The 24,792-nt window shown below is 34.6% G+C and overlaps 2 protein-coding genes across 6 annotated transcripts in view; both read left to right on the top strand.

The window, feature by feature from the left end:
* The window catches only part of SPAG16 (sperm associated antigen 16), a 173,518-nt gene extending 160,289 nt beyond the window's left edge, over positions 1–13,229 (top strand). For all 3 annotated transcript variants that reach the window (XM_087919614.1, XM_087919613.1, XM_087919615.1), the window contains one exon: positions 12,702–13,229. In XM_087919614.1, the coding sequence (XP_087775740.1) occupies positions 12,702–12,877 (176 nt within the window). In that variant the 3' untranslated portion in view covers positions 12,878–13,229. The remainder of the gene's footprint in view (positions 1–12,701) is intronic.
* A 198-nt stretch (positions 13,230–13,427) lies between these two features.
* Positions 13,428–24,792, top strand: part of VWC2L (von Willebrand factor C domain containing 2 like) — a 130,540-nt gene continuing 119,175 nt past the window's right edge. For 2 of the 3 annotated variants that reach the window (XR_015740693.1, XM_026707823.2), the window contains exons 1-2: positions 13,432–14,406; positions 16,717–17,187. Coding sequence is in view for 2 of the 3 variants with exons in the window: in XM_026707823.2 (XP_026563608.1) it covers positions 16,795–17,187 (393 nt within the window). In the remaining variant the exon portion in view is untranslated. Of the gene's footprint in view, positions 14,407–16,716; positions 17,188–24,792 lie in introns of all 3 variants that reach the window. The other variant, XM_087919618.1, reaches the window with a different exon arrangement.

Genomic DNA, 24,792 nt, shown 5'->3' with positions numbered 1-24,792 from the left:
CAGCTCTAGTGAAACCAAGAATATTAATCGCATAAACATGAAAGTTTAACACCTGAAAAAACTTTAGTAAACAATCTATAGGCAGAAACATTTTCTCATTATCTTTTATCATGCATCATTCCTGTCATTTTTCCTTCAGCTGAGGCTTTTTTTAAAAAAATTAATATATTTTGATTTCTTAAGTGCAAGCATTTGTTAAAACCTTTCAGTTTTGTAATTTTCTGGACAAATAATAGAAATCTTTCCACACGTGTTTCAGAAATCAATTGATGTGTTCAATACCTCCATCCACAGTTAATAAAAATGCCAAGCAGTATTTCTGTTTGTATTGATCCTACAGAATCACTTTAGTTCTGATGGGCATAAAAATGACTTTCTGATCAAAAATTTTTAATCTTCCCCAGAATATGTTGTTATATATCTTCTGACACATAATTGAAAATAGCTTCATTAAAGTTGGTAACAAAAAATATGTAACAGAATAGGAATTTGTAAAAACGACTTCTAATTCCTCCAGTTCTAGAATGTTTTACTTTCACATTTAAAAAAACCCTGAAAAATATTTTTGATTTATTTTCATTGGGAATGTAATAGTTTCTTTAGTAGTTATTTGATGTTGCTGGAAAAAAGCTTCCACTCTGGCAACTAACATTCACAATTAGCGTACATCTTTGTTTGAAGTTTGAGGTACAAACTTCAAACAAAGCAGTCCAGAAATCTACAGTGTTATGTTTGGTATTGAAGTTAAAAAAGCTACTCTTCCATCATTGACAGTATGTGTTAATGTAATTAAATACAGAAAATGAGACTAATTATATCTTTATTATTTGTACTAATATCTCAATCATTTTGACAGGTGACAGCCTCTAGCCAAAGTTGACTGGTTTTGGAAACTAAACAGAATCTGACTTGGTTACTGCTAGAATGAGGTCTTACCAGGGTTGCTGAGTAGGCTGAGAAGTTAAAAAAACATAATTCCTGAAAAAGCCACTGACAAACCACTTCTCTAACGCTGCCATGGATGAAGTCATCATGTCATGAGTTTAACTCAAGGGCATCTTTACCTTTACCTTTCATCTCAATCAAATGTTATATTGTGTGTGTGTGTGGTGTATCTCTTTCAAATGTACTTTGACCGCAAATGAATGATATACATTTGAACCATAATTCCTTAAAATGAAACATAACAGAACAGAGTTGGAAGGACCATGGTGAACTTCTAGTCAAACCTCCTACCCAAGCAGGAGACCCTATACCATTTCAAATAAATGGCTGTCCAGTCTCTTTTTAAAAGCCTCCAGTGATGGAGCACTCACAACTTCTGAAAGCAAGCCATTTTCACTGTCAGGAAATTTCTCCTTAGTCCTAGATTGAATCTTTCCTTCATAAGTTTCCATCCATTTCTTGCCTTCTGGTGCTTTGAAAAATTGTTGACTCCCTCTTCTTTGTTGTGCGCTTCAAATATTGGAACACTGCTATCATGTCTTTCTTTTCACTAGACTAGTGGCATACCCAATTGCAGAAACTGTTCTTTATATGTTTTAGCTCTTACCTCCCTAATCATCTTTGTCGCTTTTCTCTGCACTCTTTCCAGAATCTCAACATCTTTTTCATATTGTGGCGACCAAAACTGGATGCAGTATTTCAAGTGTGGTCTTACCAAGGTTTATAGAGCAGTACTAACACTTCACATGATTTTGATTCTATCCCTCTGTTAATGCAGCCTAGCTTTTTGGTTGCTGTAGCAAACTGCTGGCTCATATTTAAATGTTTATTCATTAGGACTTCAAGATTTGTCACATAGTTATTACTATTGAAACAAGTTTCATCTAATTTGTTATCTTTGATAGTCATTAATTATTTTGTATAGGCAATATACAGTACCTGTATATGTTATTCCTGGGAAAATAAATTTCTGATTCATATGTTTGAAACAAAGAGAATAATAAACGTAGAAGAGAACAAAAGAGTGCAAAACTAAATCCCACCCCAGCCACTTGAGATAATTATTAGAATTTGCCTCAGCAACCTTTTAAAATCAAGGATTTAGCTATTGGAGCTAATACTTTTCACTTGAAATTTCAGCTGTGTTCTGGGTATGCAGGGGAATAGAGTGACTATATGGATGCAGTGAGCATTAGTTTATGGAGACTCAGGCAGACAATGGAGGATGGGGGGGGGGCTGTCATGTTATAGTCCATGGAGTCATGAAGAGTCGGACATGACCTAGCAACTGAACAACAACATATCACATAACAATGTCATAGGCAAACCAATAGGTTATTTCAGTTGAAAATCTTCCAAGAAACATTCAGTCATAAAGTGTTAATTAGAGAGACTTTTAAATGAGTATTTAAAAGTAACACTGGGGAAAATGTTAATTTGTGTCAAGATGTATTCCTTCTATTATAGGCAATTTGGATTCATAAATGCCACACATTAGATTAGGTGGGTCCTTTTAAGGAATCATTCATATAGAAGGTTTTAATTACATTGTTTCAAAATGAGAAAATTACCTTGAGTAGTCTACCTCAGATTGTAAGTGAAAACTGTAATATATTTGTCCTTATCTTTCAGAAATTATTCATATTTTAGGCACTTTTTTTACAAAACATTAGATTGATCTGTTTCCTAACGTTTGAAGGATTTTTATTTTTACTGCATTTTACAGTCTAGCAACAGTAACAAACTATTATGGGTTGTTTAGTTTTCACTTAATAAATTGTATGAACCCAGCCAACTGTGACACATGATTTAGACAAAAGTTGAAGACTAAAAAGTGTCTTTATAGCTGAGAAAAATAGATAGACAACACTGGATTAAAAATTTAGAGAGAAGAATATGAACAGTTGGTCTTCCGTCATCATGGATGATTTTCCCTTAAAGGGTAGCCTGTAATATAGAAGGCCTTTGTCCTGTCCTTGCTGCAGGTTTCTTGTGGGTTGCCCTCTGCATAGTCTGTAGACTATGAAAGAGTTGAAATGTATTCCTTACAAGACAATTCAGGCCCAAAGTGAACACTTATTCAGGTAACACATTTCATAAAGGTATTATTTTTAGGAACATTGAAATGGACTTTCAGTAAATATACTTTATATTATTTTGAAAGTTGGGGAAGGAGTGATAATTTTGAAAAGATTTTAAGACAACAATACTGTCCCATTTTGTTCCCCCTCCCTTCAACACAAAAATCTTCAAGAGGAAAGAAAAGATGGAATTTACATTATAAAAAACAAATTATAAAGAGCAGTTGACCCCCATTGACATAAAAATAATGGGAAAGAGAAATTTCCATTCTGAGGCTTTCCATTTTCCTGTTCTTCCTTCCCTATTGACATTTCTGTTGCTGTTCAAAGAACTATTTATGTTTTTCAATTCATGGACGGAAAACATTGTGGCTTAGCAAACAAATTACAGTAAGAATATGGTTCCCTCTCTGGGTGGACATACAACCTCCTGCCTTCTGCAGGGGTTTGGACTAGAAAACCTCCAAGATCCCTTCCCACCTTATAATTCTCTAGAGAGGCAGCAAACTCTTGGCTCATTCCCAAAACTTCTAAATTCTAATTTAAATTCTAATTTAACCATATCTTTGTACATAGCTGCTATATTTTGATTTAACTTACAAATATTACATGTATTCTGCAGAAAAAGACTTATAACTTATTGGATCTCAAGTTTCTCTTAATGACTAAAATTAACCTCAGATATTAATTAAACTTTTGGTAGGTATTTTTACAAGAAGCTTTCTTCCGTACTTTTTATTTTATTTCTTTCTTTAATTTTTATTTTGCCTTTCATTACTTTGTAAGTATCTCAAGGTGATGAGCCCAATTCCTATTACTCCTTCCTCCCCCTATTTTCCCCACAGCAACAATCCTGTGAGGTGGGTTGAACTGAGAGTGTTCATTTAAGCTTTCAGGCAGAGACATCTTTGCAGAAAAAATTGCTTTAATTTTAAATTGAATACAGCATGTTCAGATGTATGCAGACAAATGAATGGATGTAATGGTAATTGCACATTTATTTGACAGAATTTCTATCATTTTACCCAGTTAAATGCATTTGTCCAAAAATCTATGAAATATACAATTAACTGTATAATTAATTTCTTGTGATGGCTTCAGTTGCTTAGAAGGTAGATAGAAGTGAAATCTTAGTTGTTTCAGTGTATAGGGTCCAAAGACCAAAATATGCCATGACACACATGGTTTGTGAATATAGCAACATCTGCCTGCAAAACAGCTGTCTTTTCCTTTTGCTGCAGAATCCTGGGAGGAAATCTTCATAGTCTACATCAGGGGTATCAAACTCACGGCATTAGGAGGGCATCACGTGATGTATCAGGACTTTTTTCCCCTTCACTAAACCATGCGGGGGTGAGGCCAGCACATGAAGCATCTGGCCCGTGGGCCGTGAGTTTGACACCCCCTGGTCTACATAGACCAAAACACCGTTTTGCCTTTGAATACAAAGCACCATCCAGCCCTAACAAATAATATTTCTGTTAACAAAGAGAAGCTAATATTCACAGTTAATTGAACATCTTGATCATCACAGAGTGTCCCCAAATCAGTCATTCTAGGTGAAGTGACCTATGTACTATAAAAAAGTTCTCAAGGAAGCAATATTTATCAGGCTCCTCTAACTTTTACAAATATCCCTATTCTTCATTCTAAGATTTGCAGATTTTGTAACTACTTCTGAAAGTATTTAAGCTCCTGCAAAATTAAATTCTAAATTAAATGTCCTTGCCCCTTTCTTATTCTGTAGGCATTGTCATCGTTATTCAGTTTACTTGATTATTTTTCCAACTGCAAAAATATATAATTGAATGTTAACATTGTATTATTTAAGAATATAATGATTCTACCTCCTTTTTCAGTTTTTATAGTACTAATCAGGAGAAAATAAAATAAATCCTTTGGATAAAAATGTTAAAATAGGGAAGACCCTAAACAGAATATCAGTGTCATTATTGAAGTCAATATACAAAATAAATATAATAAAAGTTTATTGATTTCACTTGGAACAAAACATACATTACACTGAAGTTAATTGCAACCCACAATCTGTTTAGTATGTTTAATCAGGTGACAGATTCTCCAGCAATAATCCTAATGGCTCATCCAATGATAATCTTGTAATCTCTTTCATTATTTTGATCCTTTGCTCTCTCTGATACATTCCCCTTTTACTTCCTTTAAGCTTGATAATCACTTTGCTAGTCCAATATTCACTCAAATTTTAGACCTAAGTGTGTGAATTTATGTTTGCTGATCAGTGCTCCAAAGGAGCAGACAGGACTGATGGATTTATTTTTCTTGCTATTGTTACTATTTGCCTTCAAATTTATAATTCAAAGGCATTAACCTTTTCTTGTTCTATCTCAGAATCCTGCTTTCATAGCCATATGAAAGACCATTGCTTAAACTATTCTAATATTTATTGCCATTGAAAAAGCCTTATTCGTATGGTGCTGCCTAAGTTTTTAATTCCCTTTCACTCTAGATAATTAATCTCCCTTTTATTTCTCATATACATTGCCTATCTTTATTAGTTCTTTATTTGCCATTAGTTGTAAACATATAGGTTAGTATTACCTTTTACTCTCTAACATTAAATCCAAAGTTTCTATTTTTACTTTGACAAAGAGTGTTCTTTGTTATTGGCTAAGAAAAGTCATGCCATCGGTGTATCTCAAATTGTCAGTGTTTTGACTTCTGATTTTGACTCCAGCTTTGACATTGTAATATTCACTGTATAATTTAAACAACTTGAGGAACGGTATGCATCCTTGTTTCACAGCATTCCAAGTGATGAACCACTTTGAACTGTGTCCAAATTCAGTTTTTATATTAGCTTCTTGTTCATTGTCATGATTCCTGAAAAAAATAATGTCATTAACCTATTTCTTTCCACTCCTTGCAAATAGCTACAAATATCTATTCATGTTAGGTATTAATTTTATGAATATATAGTTGTTGTTTTTTTAAATGCCAAGAGACAATATCAACAAGAAAACTAAACCAGAAAGGCCTTTTTATTAAAAAAAAAAAAACTAATATTGATTTAAAATGAATTTTACTCCAGGCATTAACATTTTATAAAGTATTTAAACAAATGGGGCCATTTTAATTTGGCACTGAAGAGAGTATGGAATTGACATCACCTATCAGCACATCATTTCAAAGTTACAATTCTATCACAAAATGGGTTTCATAACATTCTGATTAGCAAGCAAACTGTATGAATGGGCTGAACAGCAAAACAATTAAGTGGATATATGTCTGACTGAAAAAACACTGCTGAATAGAGTATCACAATCTTGAGTATCCATGTTCACTTGAATGAAAAGTTAGAGGAAATGATTATGAAGTTTGCACAAAAATGGATACCTAATTCCCCAGAAGATAGAAATAATATTTAAATTTGCATTGTAGATTTCAACAGTTGGAAAGAGAATAGTGGGATAGATTCAATAAATGAGTGCAAAAATTGTGCAAAACAGAATCACACCCCTGATTATTGGAATATAAATCATGTGTAGAATATGATATACCTGGCTTGGCAAAATACTTGTGAAGCAGACTATGGAAGTCATTGCTTGAAAATAGGATTATGGATAGGCATCAGTGTGGTATGTCTATAAATAAGATGAATACAGCTGGAGGCTGCATCACCAGAGTGTAAGTTGTAATCCATAGGCGTGTGATTCTGCTTTATTCCATTTTGCCCAGGCTTCAGTTCAAGAATTGTGTTAAATTCTGAGCATCATATTGGAAGAGGAGGTTCTTTTTCAAACCTTTTTCAAGGTTTTTCACATCAGAAAAGGTTTAAAGAAGGCAGAAAGAATAATCAGGAGATTAAAAACTAAGTTATATGAAAAGAGATGGAAGAACTGGGAATATTTAATATTAAGGAAAGTGAGGGCAAAACAAGGAGCCAACAGAAGGACTGATACCTCAAAATTCCTCTCCAGACAAAGAGATGGGCCTGTTGTCACCCACAAGCATTCCATACATCCATTCCAGACTGTATCCAGCAGCTTTAGAGCTTTGGGAGCCAAGGAAAAACATGCTTTGCCCAAGTCATGATTTGGATCCTTCTAATAGTCATTGTGTCTGCCCATTTCCTTTCTTAATCACTTCAGAAAATTGCTTATTAAAGGCTTTTGGGGTATTAAGAAACTAAAGAACAAGAAGTTTCATCATACTGGTTGATTTTCCTTCAATCCTTAGCAAAAGAAGTTTCAGCAAGTTTAAGAACTTTTTTTTTAAGCCGACATAAACAATAAATGATTGATTAAAATGTTGATTTTGAAAAGTTATAAATGGACCAGAGAGTTTGGGGTGGGGGAATGAAATTTATTATAAGAATCCTCCCTGTAGGTTATTTAAAATCCTGTTAAAATATATGAAGATTTTGAATTTAAGAAATTTTCCCATTAGAAAATATTGTGGACTAAAGAAAAACATAAGAAGAATTTTTGAAGACTGAATACTGGGAGCAATCAGAAAGAACTAAATATTATAATTAAAGGGATGAGAAATGGGGGATGAATGGAGGATGGACAAAAGTATTTTAACTTTCCAATTCAAATTTGAAGGATATTTGGGAACAATGCAATAAGAAATTTCTATCAAGATTGTTTGCTACCATAAAAGAGGAGATAGAAGAGGACACAACTGAGAATACGTGTTTTGGATTTGGATTTAAAAATGACAAGCTACAAAAATCATATGGGAAAAGATTCTACATTGGATTTAGAAATGAAATTGGCTAATTTCTTATGAAACAAACAAAATGTAAAAAAGTTATGATATTTATGTAGTGTACTTACCAAGCACATCTAAATTATAACCAAAATATCTTTATAATACACAAGACATATCATGCCTTTTGAGCACCCCTAATATTTGGAAATTGAAAATTGTAAATTTTGACATGCCCTAGTACACATGAAAAATGTTAGGGTTATTTTATCAAAGCTAGATTTGATGAATCTCACTTGAACATTTTTGTAACTCAGAGAATTGCTTTCTGATGATAGTTTATGATTGCATGGATTATTTTTTGCTTAGCTAGCTAAGATTTACGTGGAAAAAAAACTTTAATTTTTGTAGCACAAGGTGTAATTTTGAGAACATAAAGTTAACAGTATTTGAGTTACAAGAGACTTTTGTGGGGCATATGGTCAGATGTGGATTAATCATACCAAGTTAAATGTTGTGCAGTTGGAAAAATAACAGCAGTTTTGAATTCTTGGTGTAAAAACACATATTTTAGAACCCGTCACTGAAAAAAAGCAAAATTAAGTTTCACCCCATTAAATGACATGCCCTAATTGTCTTAATAACTAAAAGAGATGCATACTTAATAAATTAGGGGAATGGATTTTTAAAAACAAAAAGAAGGAATATAAAGTTGGCTTATTTGATCAAGGTTAAAATATATATGATGTTTTTAATGGGTTTCTAAGAACAACCAGGACTAGACTTTAAAGATTTATTGTAGATATGACATGACTTTTTTGTTGTATTTTTAGAGAAAGTGGTTAGCTGTGGTGTTAGAAATAAAAGGAATGGTTACAAAATTAGTTTATTTGATTAAGGTTAAAATATGTTATTTTTTATATTTTTAAATTGGTAAATAAATTTCTGAGGTGAAACAAAGGAAATGATAATAAATTAACTTGTGAGTCACTATTTGAAGGAATTAATGATTAATCCCTTGACTACATCAAAATGTCAAGGCTTTTAAGATTTGTTTATAGATAAGAGATAAGATATGGGAAGAGAATTTTTTTATTGTACTTCTAAAGAAAATTATAAATTACTGTTTTAAAAAGAAAGAAATATAAAACTGATCTGTTTGATTAAGGTTGAAATGTTCTTGATATTTCTAGTTACTCTTAGGCATTACAATTTGTTTATAAATAAAAAATGGAATACGTGAAGAAGAGATATTTTGCTGAAATGTTAGAGCAGGTAATACAGGTAGTCCTTGGCTTACAGCAGTTCATTTAGTGACTGTTTGAAGTAATAATGGCACTGAAAAAGTGTCTCATGACCATTTTTCACACTTATAACCATTGCAGCATCCCTGTGGTCACATGACCAAAATTCAGATGCTTGGTAACTGATTCATATTTAAGATGGTTGCAATGTCCTGGGAGTGTGTGATCACCTTTTGCAATTTCTGACAAGCAAAGTCAGTGGAGAAACCAGATGTACTTAAGAACTATATCATTGAACTTCTGGTTGCAAGGCTTCGGCGGCGGCAGGAATCCGCTTCTCTGCGGGTCCCTGCTGCACTCGCCATCGAGGTACCCCCGATCCAACTGGATTTGGGGGTTGTCGCTGCCCTGAAGGGGCAGCGGAAGACAGAGGAGATCCGGGCAGGGGTCTGGGAATATCGCACCCCCCTTCCCCAGCCGGCTAGACTCCTTTTTCCTGAGGCTGTGGAGCGGCTGTCAGTAATGGCAGCCACAAAGAAATCTTCAACCGGATAAGATTGCGCAGGAGGAAGAGTCAGAAGGAGTTTTCTTGGCTGAACCGGGACATTAAGTTACTTTTAAAACACCCTGGAAACCTGACTTTGGATTGATACATTTGTTTCCAAAAGAATTTGTTACATCGGCAAAAGTGCTGAAGTAAAGCTCACTCCCCTTCCTTACGGAGAAAGCAAAGGAGCACAGAAAACCTGCTTTTTAAAGGTAAAAATAAGCTCTTTGTTACAAGTGGGAAGGAGAGGACTAAAAAATTTTTAAAAAAACTTTGTTGGAGGAGACGCCTTGAAGATTACAAGACCATCAATTAATTGTAATACGGCTTTTAAAATACATTTGGGATTTTGCCCCTGGAGGAAAAACTGTAAAGAGAAGAAGAGGAAATAATTTTTGTTTGTTTGGATTTTTTGATAACTCTGACATTTGGAAATTACTTTAAGATTGAAAGCATCTGGGTTGTTTTTAAAAACCTATAATGGTACCATCTGTTGATGAACTGAAAATGGAATATGAAAAATTAAAAGAAAGACAACAAAATGGCAAGGATTCCTTGGGAGCTGCCTTCCATTTTTTAGAAATTTTTTTAGAAATTTCTACGTACCAGCAAATACTGGAGGAAGGAGAAGAAGAAGAAGAAGAAGAAAAGGAAGAAGCCATCTTTAATGGACTAAAAAGTTCGACTAAGAAAGAAAATGGGAAGAGAGGAAGGAAAAATGAGAATTTAAGATTTAATAAAACAACCAAGAAAAAGAAAAATAGGGTGAAAAGAAGGTACAATGTTAGAAAGCAATGGAAAAGAGAATTACAACAGAGAGGGGAAGTTAAAAAGGGGGAGGCTAGGAGAGGGGGGGGCAAAAAGACCAGATTGGAGAAGAAAGGGAGGGAAAAAGAAAAAAAAAGCCACGGGCTAGAACAAGATTTTAAAAAGGAATTTTTTTTTAGAGACGAAGGATGATGGATAGTGCATAATTAAAGAAGATTCTGCAAGAGTGCATAAGATAGTATTGTAGTATTTGCATTTGAAATAGTTTATTGGAATATTTAATAAAATATTAATGTTTAATAATGATAAATGTTGATATTTAATAAAATATTAGGAGAATGTGTAAAATGATTAATGCTTAGTTATAGTTTAATTTGTTATTGTTTTAATGTTATTATAAACTTAGTATTTTATTTTCTTATTCTAAAACAATGTACTTATCAGAATTAGAATTAGAATAGAAATTATACATTTAACTATACTATAAGTTTACTATTCTTTTATTTTAAGATTTAATATGTAGAATGTACTAAGCAGAATCAGGATGGAAATTATGTATTATTTTAAGTTTTATTTTAGGGGAAGGCGTCATACTTTAAAAGTGATTACAGGGGAAATTTTTTGTTAAAGAGAAGAGATAAATAGATGTTTGGTAAAGAACGGACAAAAGATATAAGTATAATGACTTTGAAATAAGATGAAATAAATAAAACATAATTAGGAGAGTGAAAAGATGGGAGAAGTTATATAGAAAATATAAAATGGTTAATAAGATATGAAGGGTATATAAGGTGGGCATGAATTTGATTTAGGTCTGCCAAAAAAGATGTAACCTGGGGCTAAGTCACTTTTCAAAAGAAGTTCTATGTTTTATGTTTTGTGTGTTGATTATTTATGTTTGATTGTAAATTAATAAAATCTTGGAGAAATGAAATCAAAGGGAGAGAAATTGGGAAAAGATATGTATAAATGATAACTAAGGAGGTTTTTTTTTAATGTTTTGCTTTAGGTTATGTATTTTGTGTGCTTATGACTGATTGAGAATTACTAAAACTTTGATAGAAAGAAATATAATTGAACAAAAGTGAAGGGAGAAATAATGAGAAATTTGGAAAAGATATATATGTGTAAATGGAAATGTGATAATGTGGAACTATGTTTTAAAAAAATAATGCTTTATTTGCCTTGTTAAAATTTATAAGTAATTCTTAGAAAGGAGGTTTTATACTTTTATGTGTTATGTTTTGTTTGTCTTCAAAAATCAATAAAACTTGTTCTTAAAAAAAAAGAACTATATCATTAACTTAACAACAATAGTGATTCAGTTAACAACTATGGCAAGAAAAGTCATAAAATGGAGCAAAACTCACTTAACAAATGTTTAACTTAACAAATTCTGGCCTCAGTTGTGGTCATAATTTGGGGAATACATGTAGCTGCTGAAATTGTTTTACTTTCTTAATGAAGGGGAAGTGCTTTCTTTATATATATATATATATTTAAATATATATATATATTTCTTTTCCCCTGCACTTTTTCTCTTTTTCCTATTTTTCTTAGTTATTTTAACTTTGTATTTTTAAATGTTAATAAAAATCATTATTAAAAAAAGAATTAGGAATATATAATATTAAAAGACAAAACTGTCTGATAGTATACTTCAAATACTTCAAAAATTATGCATAGAAGACAGCCAAATCCTATTCTTTCTTTATTACTCCCAAGTGCAGGACAGGTTACAGAACAGCAGATTCTGATTGACTGTTAGAAGGAATTTCTTAAGAGGAAGAGCAAATTGATTGTGTTGGTGATACCTTGAAGTAGAATTATTTATTTAGAGTGCCTCCATCTTGTCCAAGTTTATCTTCATTTTGTTGACCTTCATCAATCCTGTTACAACTCCAGACAGTTGTTCACCATTTTTGTAAATAGTGTTTCAACACATTCTAGATTATTCCAAGAAATAAAGATAAGCATAATCAGCATACAAATGATATGTATTTCAAATACAATTTACTGCTTTTGTTTAACTGGTACGGGGACATGAGGATTCAGATAGAACTTTTCAGAACTAACTCATAGTGTGAAATTCATGCAATAAAGCAGAAGATCCTCATTATTATTGTCTGAAACTAACTTTTAAGAGAAATGGAGAATCATTACATCATTAGTGCTCATCAAATAAAATATTAAGGCAGATTTTAACAAAATCACTCAAAATATCAGCAAAGTACTTTCCAGGCGGAATTCCTCCCCCAGTCTCCCCTAATACTGGTTTGACTTGCCTTTTTTAAAAATAAAGCACAGAGTTACCTGAGATCATCATTATATACAGAAAGTTGCAAATTAAGATTTTTGTTTTATTTCGAGCACTTCACTGACAGAGTTGCTTTTCCATTTTTAAAACCTTTTTACTTTATATTACAGGTCATATTGTAGCTGTTGCAAGCAATGATGGAACCGTTAAGACTTTGGAACTCAAATCAGGACATCTTGCCAGCTTATTGGGCCATGAAGATAAAGTTCAGAGTGTAATATTTGATCATATGGCAGAACATTTAATTTCAGGTGGTTCTGATGGCACTATTCGTATTTGGAATTGAGACCACTATTAGAGAAATATAGCACTGAGGGTGGCTTATAATGCCCTCATCTGAAATAAACATCTGAAATAAACAATTACATTTTACATTAAATAAAATATCTATATTTTTACTTAAATGAAAACAATATTCCAAACTTTATTGTTCTTGTATCTTTCTTCATGGCTTTAAATATGTATTAAAATATATACAATTTGCCATTTTTCTGAAGAAATAGCTTTATATTGACATCTAATGACAGAAAACATGAACTGCAGAGAGCCCCTACCCCACCCCTTTTCAAGTTATTATAGTGAAAACTACAACTGACTGTCTCATTTTGTGAAAATAATAAAATATATAACTTACTACAGTTTCTGCGAATAATTTTTTGGGGAGGTGGGTAGGAGCTTAATATTTCTCCATATAACATTTTAAAAATATGCATGCATATTCAAACACACTGAGACTCATGTAGCAAATGTGGTAATTTTTTTGGGGGGGGGAGAGAATTCTGCATTAACAAGGCAATAATCAGACCAATGCCTTGGTTGTTACCTTTGCCAAATCATTCAGTAAATGCAGAAAGCTTCAGTCTACCTACTTCCACTTCCTGTAACGTAGTCCTGCAGTCTGATTCCTAGTGCCTTGAAAATAAGCAGATTTTTTTCAATGAAGGTGATCATCAGATGTAGATAACATTTAGGAGGCATTTTATAAAATACCTTTTCCTTAAGAAAAGTGCCTAAGGACAAATCTAATGCCAGTGAGCAAATGCATCGGACTGGGGTGAAAAGGCGGGGGGGGGAGTTTGCTGCTCAGAGGAGCGGCACGTTCTGCCTGCATGATGCAAAATGAGAGTCACAGGCTGCTGTCTGTGGTGCTGAAGATTTCCAACTGCTTGATGGAATGCCCTCCGGAGGAATAGATGCTGGGCTGCTGCTATCCAGGATACTGAATCTTGCTGAAAGTTGTTATTGTGATTAAGAGCCACAAGAACCCCACTGCTTATTTGGGGAAGAGCCTCTAGAAAGCAGCATAGCATGATGGTGCTGCTGACTGCATTTCAGTCTGGATTGGCTCTGAGCTCTAGCATGCTGGTGCTGTTTCTGGGACTGGAAGCATAGCATATTCTCCACCCTTGTGTGCCTTTTTGCTGATATATATAGTGATTTAGTGGGATTTTTTAAATTTTATTTTTGATGGACCTGAAGACTGCAACCAAGGAAATAGATTTTGTAAAATCCTGGAACGATGATTCTTTTATTTTTTGTTTTTATTGTTTTGTTTTGGACTCTTATTTTGTATAAAGCAGTCTCATCTTTGGACCCTTTTATGACTGATTGCTTTGAATTTTGAACAGTTGGCTAAAGCTTACATCTCTTGGGGATCTGCTGAGGTTCTTCTATGACATGGGAGGCTTTAGAAAAAAAAATTTTTTCATAATACTCCCGCACAAATATAATTAAGAAGAGTTTTTTTCCCTACTATATTGCTGAAGTACAAATCCATTGTGGTTTGTGACTCTTCCTACCATTCACTCTGAGTAGGTAAGTACCCATTTTTAAGAGAAAATGATGTTGATTTCCCAAATATTTAATAGTACCTTAATATCTCCTTTCAAAAACCAAATAAATGTAAATAATATATGTTTTGGGTTTGATTTTTAATCAAGGAACTTCATTATCATCCCATTTTTCTCTGCATCAAAATAAATATGTATAAATTGTAAGCAAAATATTTAGGATGATCAATTACTGCAGTGAAACCTTGTACCACTTTCTGAAATGGATTTTGCCTTTGCCCAGATGTCTGACAAAATTGATTGAATCCTGCTGTCCTTATAATAAATAGCTTCTTTTGAATTCACTAAAAAATGTAAGTTTCCTCAGCTTTAAGTATGGCAGACTAAAGCCTACCTGTAGAATGCAAGTGACTGTCTATTCAGAGCTGAAAGGCAAGCTAAACATTTTTATATCATCCAGAAATAAAATACTGTGATTGTAAGAAAGGCTCCCATAATTGCAGTAAAATTTTCCATTGTAGTAAAATCATGTCCTAGAGCATAAGCAATGAGACAGCAAGCTTTTGAAATGCATAGTCCTTCTTTATAGAAGCATTTTAAGAGCCTACTTTGTTAACCAAATTATTTTACTAGTTCTGTAATATACAAAGATTGCCTATTCTCTGAGTCATTTCTGTTGGGCAGTGAAATAATATATAAATCAACATAAATATATAAAATAATATATATACATTTTGCATTTATTTGTATGAAAACCATAATTCTATTGCTATTGGAATCTGCACACTGGTATAATATTAATTACTAATCCATTTGATCCCATAGTATCAGACAAGCAGAATAGGCTAGGCTATTGTTTAATTTGCAGTTGCATGTTTCATATGCAATGAATCAAAACATCACTTGACAATAGAGCATTTTATTATAAATTTTGTTAGAAATTATTTCATCATAAGATATTTTACTGTCCAAATTCATAAAAAAGAGGGAATCCTACCATATCAATCTTCAAATCTTTGGTTAGAGAACCTGTACCAGAGTCAGAGTAATGTACCAATGTGAGGGGTACATTATTGACTATAATCAACAGGAAAACAGGAGAATAGAAGTAATGTTTAACAAAGCAACAAGGCTTTCTGCAATTTCAAATGAAACATGTGGTGTGAATTATTGGTTCTCCATGCACATATGGATGTATAAGAAAATGAAGTGACATGGCCTACCGAGAAATCCTATTCACCTACTGGCTTTGAACTGCATATGGTGAGTAAGGTATCACATTTGTAATAATTTGATGAAATGCCATTTCTGAAACCTAAAAAAGAGACCGAAAATGTAAAAGCAGGAGAAAAACAGCTGGTAGCTACAAGTATAAGCACAGATATGGGCAACTACTACTGGATCTTGATGTGACGTCAATCTTCAGGAGAGCACAATGGAGGTCTTACTAAGAAGAGGCCAGGATGAACCTGTTTTAAGGACAGATTACAATATACAGTATAAAGATTCAGCAATCTTAAGTAATTAAAACTCCTAGTATCTTAAATATAATTTGGTTGTAAAGGATCTTTAAAATGCAAATGCTCTTTTCATTTTATTTTTCATGAAAATACATATTTTGAATGGTGTTGGACACTTAACCTGGGTTGGAAGCAATATCTTTGCTTTGTCCCATTCTTAAAAGTATCATTTACAGCAATTTAGTAAAAGCAAAAAGAACTATGTCTGTACTGATAAATGTGCAAGCTATCCAATAAAATAAGTTTGATTTGCAATTGTTTACAATATAAATATTCAACTTGGTAATTAGATAAAATGTAAAGATGTAAAAATGTAAAGATGCAGCATCTTATTTTCATCTTTTTTAACTAACAGGCAAAATGACCAAATGTGAATAACATTTTCTCATACTTTTCTATTTATAACAATGTATCATATGAAGAAAAGCTTGAATCAAAAACATGGCAAGGAAATGTTTTGCATTATTTCTTTAATTTAGTGAGAATATTGTTCTATTTTACTTTTAAACTAAAATATTGAAATGCACAGAGCATATGCCATTGAAATCAAGATGAATTAAGATTTCCTTGCAACAGAAAAGAGCCTGTGCAACTTGAAGACTATTCAGGTTACATGCATGTTTTCCTGTTTGTTATTACTAGAGTCAGGATGGAAATATGGACTGGTTTACTTTGCTATTTTAAGAATTGATAGAAGACAGGATTTCTAATGAGCTAAAGCCTGGTAGATGGAAGGCACAAAGGAGTAGGGGGAAATGCATTTTTTGAGGGGGGAAAAACATGTTTCAATTTCTTTTTTATATATATGTTTTCAGTGTATCACATTGGCCTCTCCATGGAAGCATCCATACATATCTGATATAAGCACCATACTCAGAAGCTCAGGAGGGGGAATGGCTCTTCATATTCATGAAGCCTACATATTTCTGTTGCTAATTCCTTCTTTGGTCACTCCAGCTGCTTTCAATCATGAAGACTACCCTGCTGATGAAGGTGACCAGATTTCAAATAATGATAATAATCTGATTTTTGATGACTATCGGGGGAAAGGATGTGTAGATGACAGTGGTTTTGTATACAAACTTGGGGAGCGTTTTTTCCCTGGGCATTCCAACTGTCCATGTATTTGTACCGAGGATGGGCCTATTTGTGACCAACCAGAATGCCCCAAAATCCACCCAAAGTGTACTAAAGTAGAACACAATGGATGTTGTCCAGAATGCAAAGAAGTGAAGAACTTTTGTGAATACCATGGGAAAAGTTACAAAATCCTAGAGGAGTTTAAGGTAAGACCAAAAAATGTTTATTGATGTAATCACTTGGTTGATTATGTACAGTTGACTATGTACAGACAGTGTTCAATGCTGGATTAATCAGGTTTTACATAGACTCCCCCCAACCTCATTATAACATTAGTTGTAATTTCTGTAAATAGTTGGTGATCTGCCATACTAGTTAATGGATAGGTCAGAGAAAAATAGGATATGAAAAGGAAACACAATTACCAATCTTACTTCATAGGTATACGGTTGTAGGGTTTCCATTTAAACTAATGTTTAAGTGTATACTTTTCTGTTCAAAATCCTTGGATGAAATAAAGCCCAGAGCTATGAATTAACTCAAAGAAGTATGTCAGTCCAAATATTTCTTCTAAAAATATATATATTAGACTTCTTGTTTATAATATAGACACCACTTTAGCTGTTTGGCTTACCGAAACTTAGTGAGAGAAATGCAAACTTGTTCAATGAAGCAAACAAAATATATAATGTGCAACAAGGGATGTCTGGTCTAGTAATAATATTTCTGAAAATATTTGATTAATAATAAGCTAAGTGTCTGCAATGTGACATTGCTTCAAAAAAGGCAAATGTAATATTAGACTACATATTGTAACAGAAATATAGTTTTAAAATTATGAAAGAAAGTTGCTCCATTTTATTTTCATTAACCAGATCCCAAATACTATCTTAAGTTATAGACACTAGGCTTTTGGAAGAATTCAGGCAACATGGAATATGCTTAGAAATAACCAAGGAATATGATCAAGGGGTTAGCTGTCAAGTCCCATGAGAAGAGTTTGAAGGAATTAGAATGTTTAGTCTAAAGAACACTCGGGGAGAATGTGACACTGTGACAGTATACTTCAAATATCCGAATGGATGTCACATGAGGAAAGTGAAATGATTCTCTGTCATGTCAGAGTAGCAATAAGGGATTAATTGATAGGAAAACAAATTTGCCTTCACTGAAGTATTCAAACAAAATGGACAGTCATCTGTCATGTATGCTTTCATCCGAATTCCTGCCCAAAATGATTTTTGCTCAAGGGTTCTTTAAGTATAGTTCTCCAAGATTTCCATTCCAAAGCTTGAATGAAATTTTTTAGTAATGCTACCAATGTGGCCCTAACATTCATCACTTTGTTCTCTATGTAAAGACATACTTTAGATTTAATGACTCTTGGTATTTACTATCAATTATATATTATTTTAAAGATTATTTGTTATGGCTCTTTGCTCCTTCCATCAGGATAATACAGAAGAAAACTGCTATTTTACTCATGTCATTGCAGAAAAATATTCATAATCAGTAATTTGCACATTGTGGGCACAATCTAGGCAAATTTAGTTAAGAGACTAGAAAGATTGTAAGAGAAATTATAATTCCAAGGCATTCTTATTCCAGATTGCTTTGTTCCCCTGTTGTTCCTTGTCAGTAGAATCACTGGTGAAGGGTGATTTTGTCTTCTTCATTTCTTAAGCAAGCTTACTCCAAGTTGCTGCAGCTCTTACTAACATGGTTCTGTCATTGAGAAATGTGAAAAGTACTTCCAAAGCACAGTGCATTGCAAACCATGTACTACTACTGTATGAAATCCAAAAAAACCATTTCAGGGGGATGAAAATAATTTAATAAATAAAAAAAAATATTTTGATAAAATAAAATTTTAGTAAGACAGCTAAACATATTTTATTACAATAAATGAAAATTGGAAAAGAACCATATTTTCTCTTTCTCACACAGGTCATAATATGGAATAACTGGGAATTCTTATGTGTATGAAAAAATTATCTGCTTTAGGATATTTCAAATACCTTCTTCAAATTTCCAGTCTGCTCTGATGGTCAGTTCTAGTGGAAATTGTTCACCCCTTCCCATTATTATTAGAGAATTACTAAACACTATTGGTTGGATTGTTGTGAACATTGCTATGAAGATCTTGTCATGAAAGTTTGAATGTGTGAACTCTTATATGCTATTTGCATAACTGTAGCTCCATAAAAGCATGGCTGAATACTGTTGTTTTGATGTTGCAATTTGTTCACATGAAATGGTTCTCCATATAGGATAAGTAATCACCTTTCAAAATAATAAATCCACTTCAGTTTGCAATTTAAGATACTACAGCACAAATTGCCTGAGCTATATAAAGAATCCTTCCAGTAATGATATGTGGGAATGGCCTTGAGAGACAGGACAAAAGGGACACAACTAAAGGAGTAACTGAGAAATTCTTGCAGTGGAAGGAGCTCAGAAGAGACCCTCCCTAGTTTGGGGGTTGCAAAGAGGGTGGGGAGACCCAGGTATGCTCAGATCTGCAAGATTCGATTAAGGCAACCTTGTAATAAAGTAGAATTAGCTCTCTGATCATGTTTTCTGTCTACCTTGTAAGACTGACACTTCCTCACAAAGAAACTTGCATATGAATTAAGCTGAAATATCAGTGGACAAAAACTCATCAGACTAAGTAATCAGTGGAAATTGACATTCTACATCTGGGAGAAATGAACTGAGTTGTTGATTAGTGAAATTATTTATCCAGTAAAATAACATTTTGAAATAAATCTTTCCACATATGACAGGTTCTGAGTTGCATGCTTATTAAGAATATTTCCGTGAAAACATTCCAATTATGGACAAAAATCTACTTATAAATAGATTCCAAAATAAAATAATCCAAAGAAAAGTATCTTATAGACCAGGGGTCGCCAACCTTTTTGACCTCAGGGACCACCAAACTCATACTTTTAAATCCCAAGGACCACTAATATGATTTTTTTTAAAAAAAGATAATATAAAAAAAATATTTTATATTAAATATAAATTTAATATTTTAAAAAATAATTATATATATATATATATATATAATAAAAATGCTTATTTAATTATAACAAAATCATAAATGTTTAATCATAACTATGGACAGAGCGAAGGGAAAGGACGGGCCTCTCTCATTCTTGGGGGCAGGGGGGGAACAGGGAGGATTTAAGAGCCACATGGTGCCTGGAAGCTTGGAAGATCTGGATGGGGAGGAACTGGCTCCCCCTCAAATGGAAGAAAAGCATGTTCTCCCCCATGTCAGTAGAAACCTCTCCCTCGTTCGCCAGGTGTGGCTGCCTGGAGTTGGGGGAGGGAAGGAGGGCCGGGCTGGAAGTGCCGACGAAGATGGGCTCCTAATAACTAGGCAACACCCTCCCTTTGGCCTCCACACAAGAGGACTTCCCGAGGCTAAGCTCCTGGTTTCTCCTACCGCTTCCAAGCAGAGAAGGATCCCTCCCTGTGTGGAGGCAGAAGGCAGGGTGTTGAGCCCAGAAAAGCTGGAGCTCTCGCCTGCACAAACAGGCTAGTTATTAGGAACCCATCTTCCTCGGCACTCTTTTGGTCTGTGCATTTAGTCTCTTCTCTCCCCCCGCACCCCATGCCAAAGGAAAGCCAGCTGGGCTTCTCCTTCCCTCGTACCCTTCCCCCTGCTCCCTTCCCATCACTCAATCCAACTTCAGGGCAGAGGAGAGCCCGCTGGAAATGTGTGTTGGCATTTCCAAACACCTTCCTCCGGTGCTCGCCCTCAATTCTTTGCATTCCTCCAGGCCTGGCTTGCTGAGGCGGGGGAGAGCAGCCCTGATGTCTCTGCTGCCCTCCCACTTCCAGGAAAAGAAAGCGAGCAGAAATAGCTCCTGCTGGGGGAAAGAGCGGAGATCGGAAGGCACAGACAACAGAAAATGGCACTTTTCAAAGGCGGCAGCTTCTGTCTTCTCTTGCCTGTGCCTTCTTCGATCTGAGTTCTTTTGCCTCAGTGAGAGCTATGCTTCTGCTCGCTTTTCCTGTGCTTTCCCCAGGCAGCAATGGCTGGGGCCATGGGGGGGGCAGCAGAGCAGAGCGCCGACAGGGACGAGAAAACTGATGCTGATGCCCCATTCCGGACCTGTGAATTGGATGGTGAGCACAGACTTGCCCACTCCCACCCTCACCAGCCAGTACTTTTCCTGCCCTGGGCCGTCCCTACAGTCCATGGCCATAGAGGAAGAGCCCAGGCCAGGAGAGGCAAACTGGAAGGTGTGAGAGTGCTGCACAAATGCAAGTAGTCTGGCACTCCTGCACTTTCCAGCCATCTCCATTGCCGCTTCAGCATGCCTGTGCCGCCAGCCTCCTCTTGCTGCAACAGCACCATTACTTCGTCCTGGCCGGTGAAGGCTGTGCTGATTTTTGCAGGTTTGCGCTCAGCCAAAGGGTGGGAGCCAGCGGGTGGATTAAGCCTGGATTAATTGCTTTGGGGGGTGTTTTGTGGGGACATTTCTTTGTGGGGACATTTCTCTGTGGGCCACCAAAATTTTCTCATGGACCACTGTTATAGACTTACATGAGCTTATAACTTGCATTGGGAAAAGTTTGAGGGTTGCTTCATGCTAACTACCCTCCTAGATTTTCACAAAGAGGTCAACCTCTGCACCTCTGGTCATTTTAGTTGGAGGAGTGGACAAGAGGAAATTTTATGTCAGACAGAGGGATGGGTTGGCTCAAAGAAGCCCAGTCATAAAGCAATAATTGAGTCTCCGGTATTTCTAGGCAATAATAAAATAAGAAAAAAGGGACAAATGTTATACATTTCAAAGATATGTTTTTAGCATGACACACCAAAGTGGCAACTGAATTTACAATTTCTCTTTTCATTTTATAGTTCTGGCAACACAGAGCAAGATTCTACAATATAAATTAAGAATACTGTAATAGGATTGCCCAATCTGTGAAGGAAACTAATAACTTTCTACAAATATGAGGAACAAACTGAAAAATTAGTTTAGTTCATGGCCAATGTATGCACAATTATTTACCTAAGGAAAAAGGAGTAGTTGAACAGAGATTGGTAGTAATCAAACAACTGTATTCAACTGGAAAAAATGCTTTGAGAACTACAATGGTATCTCAGTACTCATCATAAATTGGTTCTAGGAAGTGCAATGAGTACCAAACAAATTTTTCTCCTAAGGAATAATGTAGTGAGTCATAAGGAACCCTGATAAGTTCTAGCTTGTGCATTGAGTACCAAACGTATGATGAGAACCAGGAAAAAATGTTTACAAAATGCATTGAATATCAAATTTAAAGAGTTTCAAAACAGTTGAGTACCAAGGTATCACTGTACTAGAATTCCTTCAGCTAGAACATAGACAATTAGCACATTTGGAATTTGGATGGCTTGTTAGGGTGTCCTCACAAAAGAGCCTCCATCATGGATGTGTTTGAAACAGTCAGAACAGTAGTAGCATGGAGAGGTGGAATCTCAATACACACCCACAGTGATCATGCTCTTTAATATCCAATCTCATTCTTATGTTTCTGGTGCTCAGAAACATTTGTAAATGAAGTTGATACCACAGTTTGGTTCTTGATTTTGGAATATGATTTTGGCCCATTCAGCTATTTTTCAAACATCTTGAAGAAAAAAAAGTTTGGTAGGTTGGAGAGCCCAATAAACCCCCTGGAAGTAGCTGCAGAGCACTATTAGTCATGGGCATATATACTTCAGATGTGCCATCAGAATGCTGTGGGTGCTTCATCACAGAAAATTTTAAAGAAAAAAATTGAACAGCCACTTGTCTGAAATGAATCTAGGGTCTCCTGTTTGAGCAGGGGGTTGGACTAGAAGAACTCCAAGAACCCTTCCAACCCTATTCTGATTTTCTTCTCTTACTCAGTGAGCTGTTTAATAAAATATAATATCCCCCATTCGGCTTCATTTCTCCGACAATAGAGGAGGAAATGAAACAGACAATCCAGAGTGCCCAATACTCTCAGGTGTAGTGTCAATTGTTTTTGGAAGATGGTTAAAGTGAACTAATATAACTTTCAGTGGGAATCTATTCCAGAGGACCAGGACTTGCCACAGAAACGCAGCACCTACCAGGCTCAGTACCCACCTCACCTCACCTCCCATAGTCAGGGAACTGGCACTGCTTTTCCCAGCAAGATTAAGTACTTTTGCAAAATTAGTCAGTAGGATGAATAGGGTTGTTTGATCTCAGCTTTTGTTTTAAAACAAAACTCTTTTAACAACATGTTTTCTCCCAGTCCAAAGTTTGAGTTATCAATAATGAGATTAAAGTTAAACTAATTAGAATGAGTTTGTAATTTTGTGGAAATAGCCACAACATGATTCCATTGGTAGTAATAACGGTGGGAATTGTATTCAAATGGCTTCTTGGCATTCTTTTTTATTCATATCCGCTTGCTGATCAAGTCAAAAATGTAATCTCTAGGTTTATATTCTAACCAGAATTGTCATGGCGAGGCTTATCAGAAAAATGGCTCCTGTCATCATATACAGGCTGCTGGCATAAGGCAAGCATTTCAGTGCTCAGAAGAAGAAATCTTAACTAAATATTCTGCCATAAAGTTACCCAAACATGAATATGCAATTTTAAACAGGACTTGATCAATGCAGTCTACCTAAGAGAGAATGTCTGAAGGGATGCAGTTTATTTTCAAGTGCAGCTAAGCAGGATAGACACATTCTGATTTCTATGTTTACATATACATCCCTGCTTTTTCATCTTAAGTTTGAAAACAGAAAGAAAAATAACAACTTCCAGATTTTTTTCAACCAAAAGCAGTTGTAAGCTGCATATATCTTTTGTTGCTAGCTATTTCCATGTAGTAATCAAAGACACATCTTGTGGTGGTCAACACATTCTAATTTTGTGTGGTTTAGTATCATTCATATAATTTATATCCTCACTGTCTACCTGCTGAAACATAATTTACTCAACTTACAGATAGTGCATAAATAAGTCATATTTATTATTCTGAAATGAAATAGACAAATAGCCAGTATAAACTACATAACTAAGCATTTTGAATCAAAATCAAAAATAAATTAACAAAATATTTCATAAGTTTTGATATAACATGGAAAAAATATAGATTAGCTTTCAGTACGAAAAATGCCCATCCTACCTGTAGTGTGACAAATGGAACATCTGTATGTTTTATTGTGTTTAGTATGAAGAGCTGTTGTTTTCAGATGAGTATAATAAAATCTAGTTTTGATTGTTGCAACAAACTCTCCCATCTTCTAGCTAATAGCTGTCTTAATAACCTTGTCAAACACTAATGACCAATTAATTATGAGAACATTTGTTTTAGAAATATCAAACATCTGCTCCCTTGCTAAGTCTCCATTAAAAGGTTTCAGTCAATTATATTAACAAATGTTTGTGCTATAAGTATAATGCTTTTCATGTAAGTGTGTATTTTCCCAGGCAATTTAAGACTGTAAGCAGCCACTAACATATAGCAAAACTTTGGCAAAACATTATAATCAATTCTGTTTCCAAGGCTGAAATGTATCATTGGCAATTGGTCTTTTTAAAATCTGCAGCATACTTTAAGTTCAGAACTCCAATGTATTGCACTTGATAGCCTGGCTGACTGTCTCTCCATTCTCTTTTGAAAAATCCTGGAGAACAGATAAAGTAGTTGAAGGATAATCTTGTCCCTAACAGAGGAAAAAGGAGATTGACTAGTTTGCACTGAAGTTTTGGAAGAGTCTAAAGCAAATGGTCAAAGTAAACAATATGTAAGCACCATTGTAAATCTATTAGGGGAGGCTA

The sequence above is a fragment of the Pseudonaja textilis genome, chromosome 1 (assembly GCF_049901715.1).
Source record: "Pseudonaja textilis isolate UNSWEBS1 chromosome 1, rPseTex1.2, whole genome shotgun sequence".
Classification (NCBI taxonomy): Eukaryota; Metazoa; Chordata; class Lepidosauria; order Squamata; family Elapidae; genus Pseudonaja; species Pseudonaja textilis.
The sequence above is the reverse complement of the archived record's forward strand: the minus strand, read 5'-3'. Positions and strand labels throughout refer to the sequence as shown.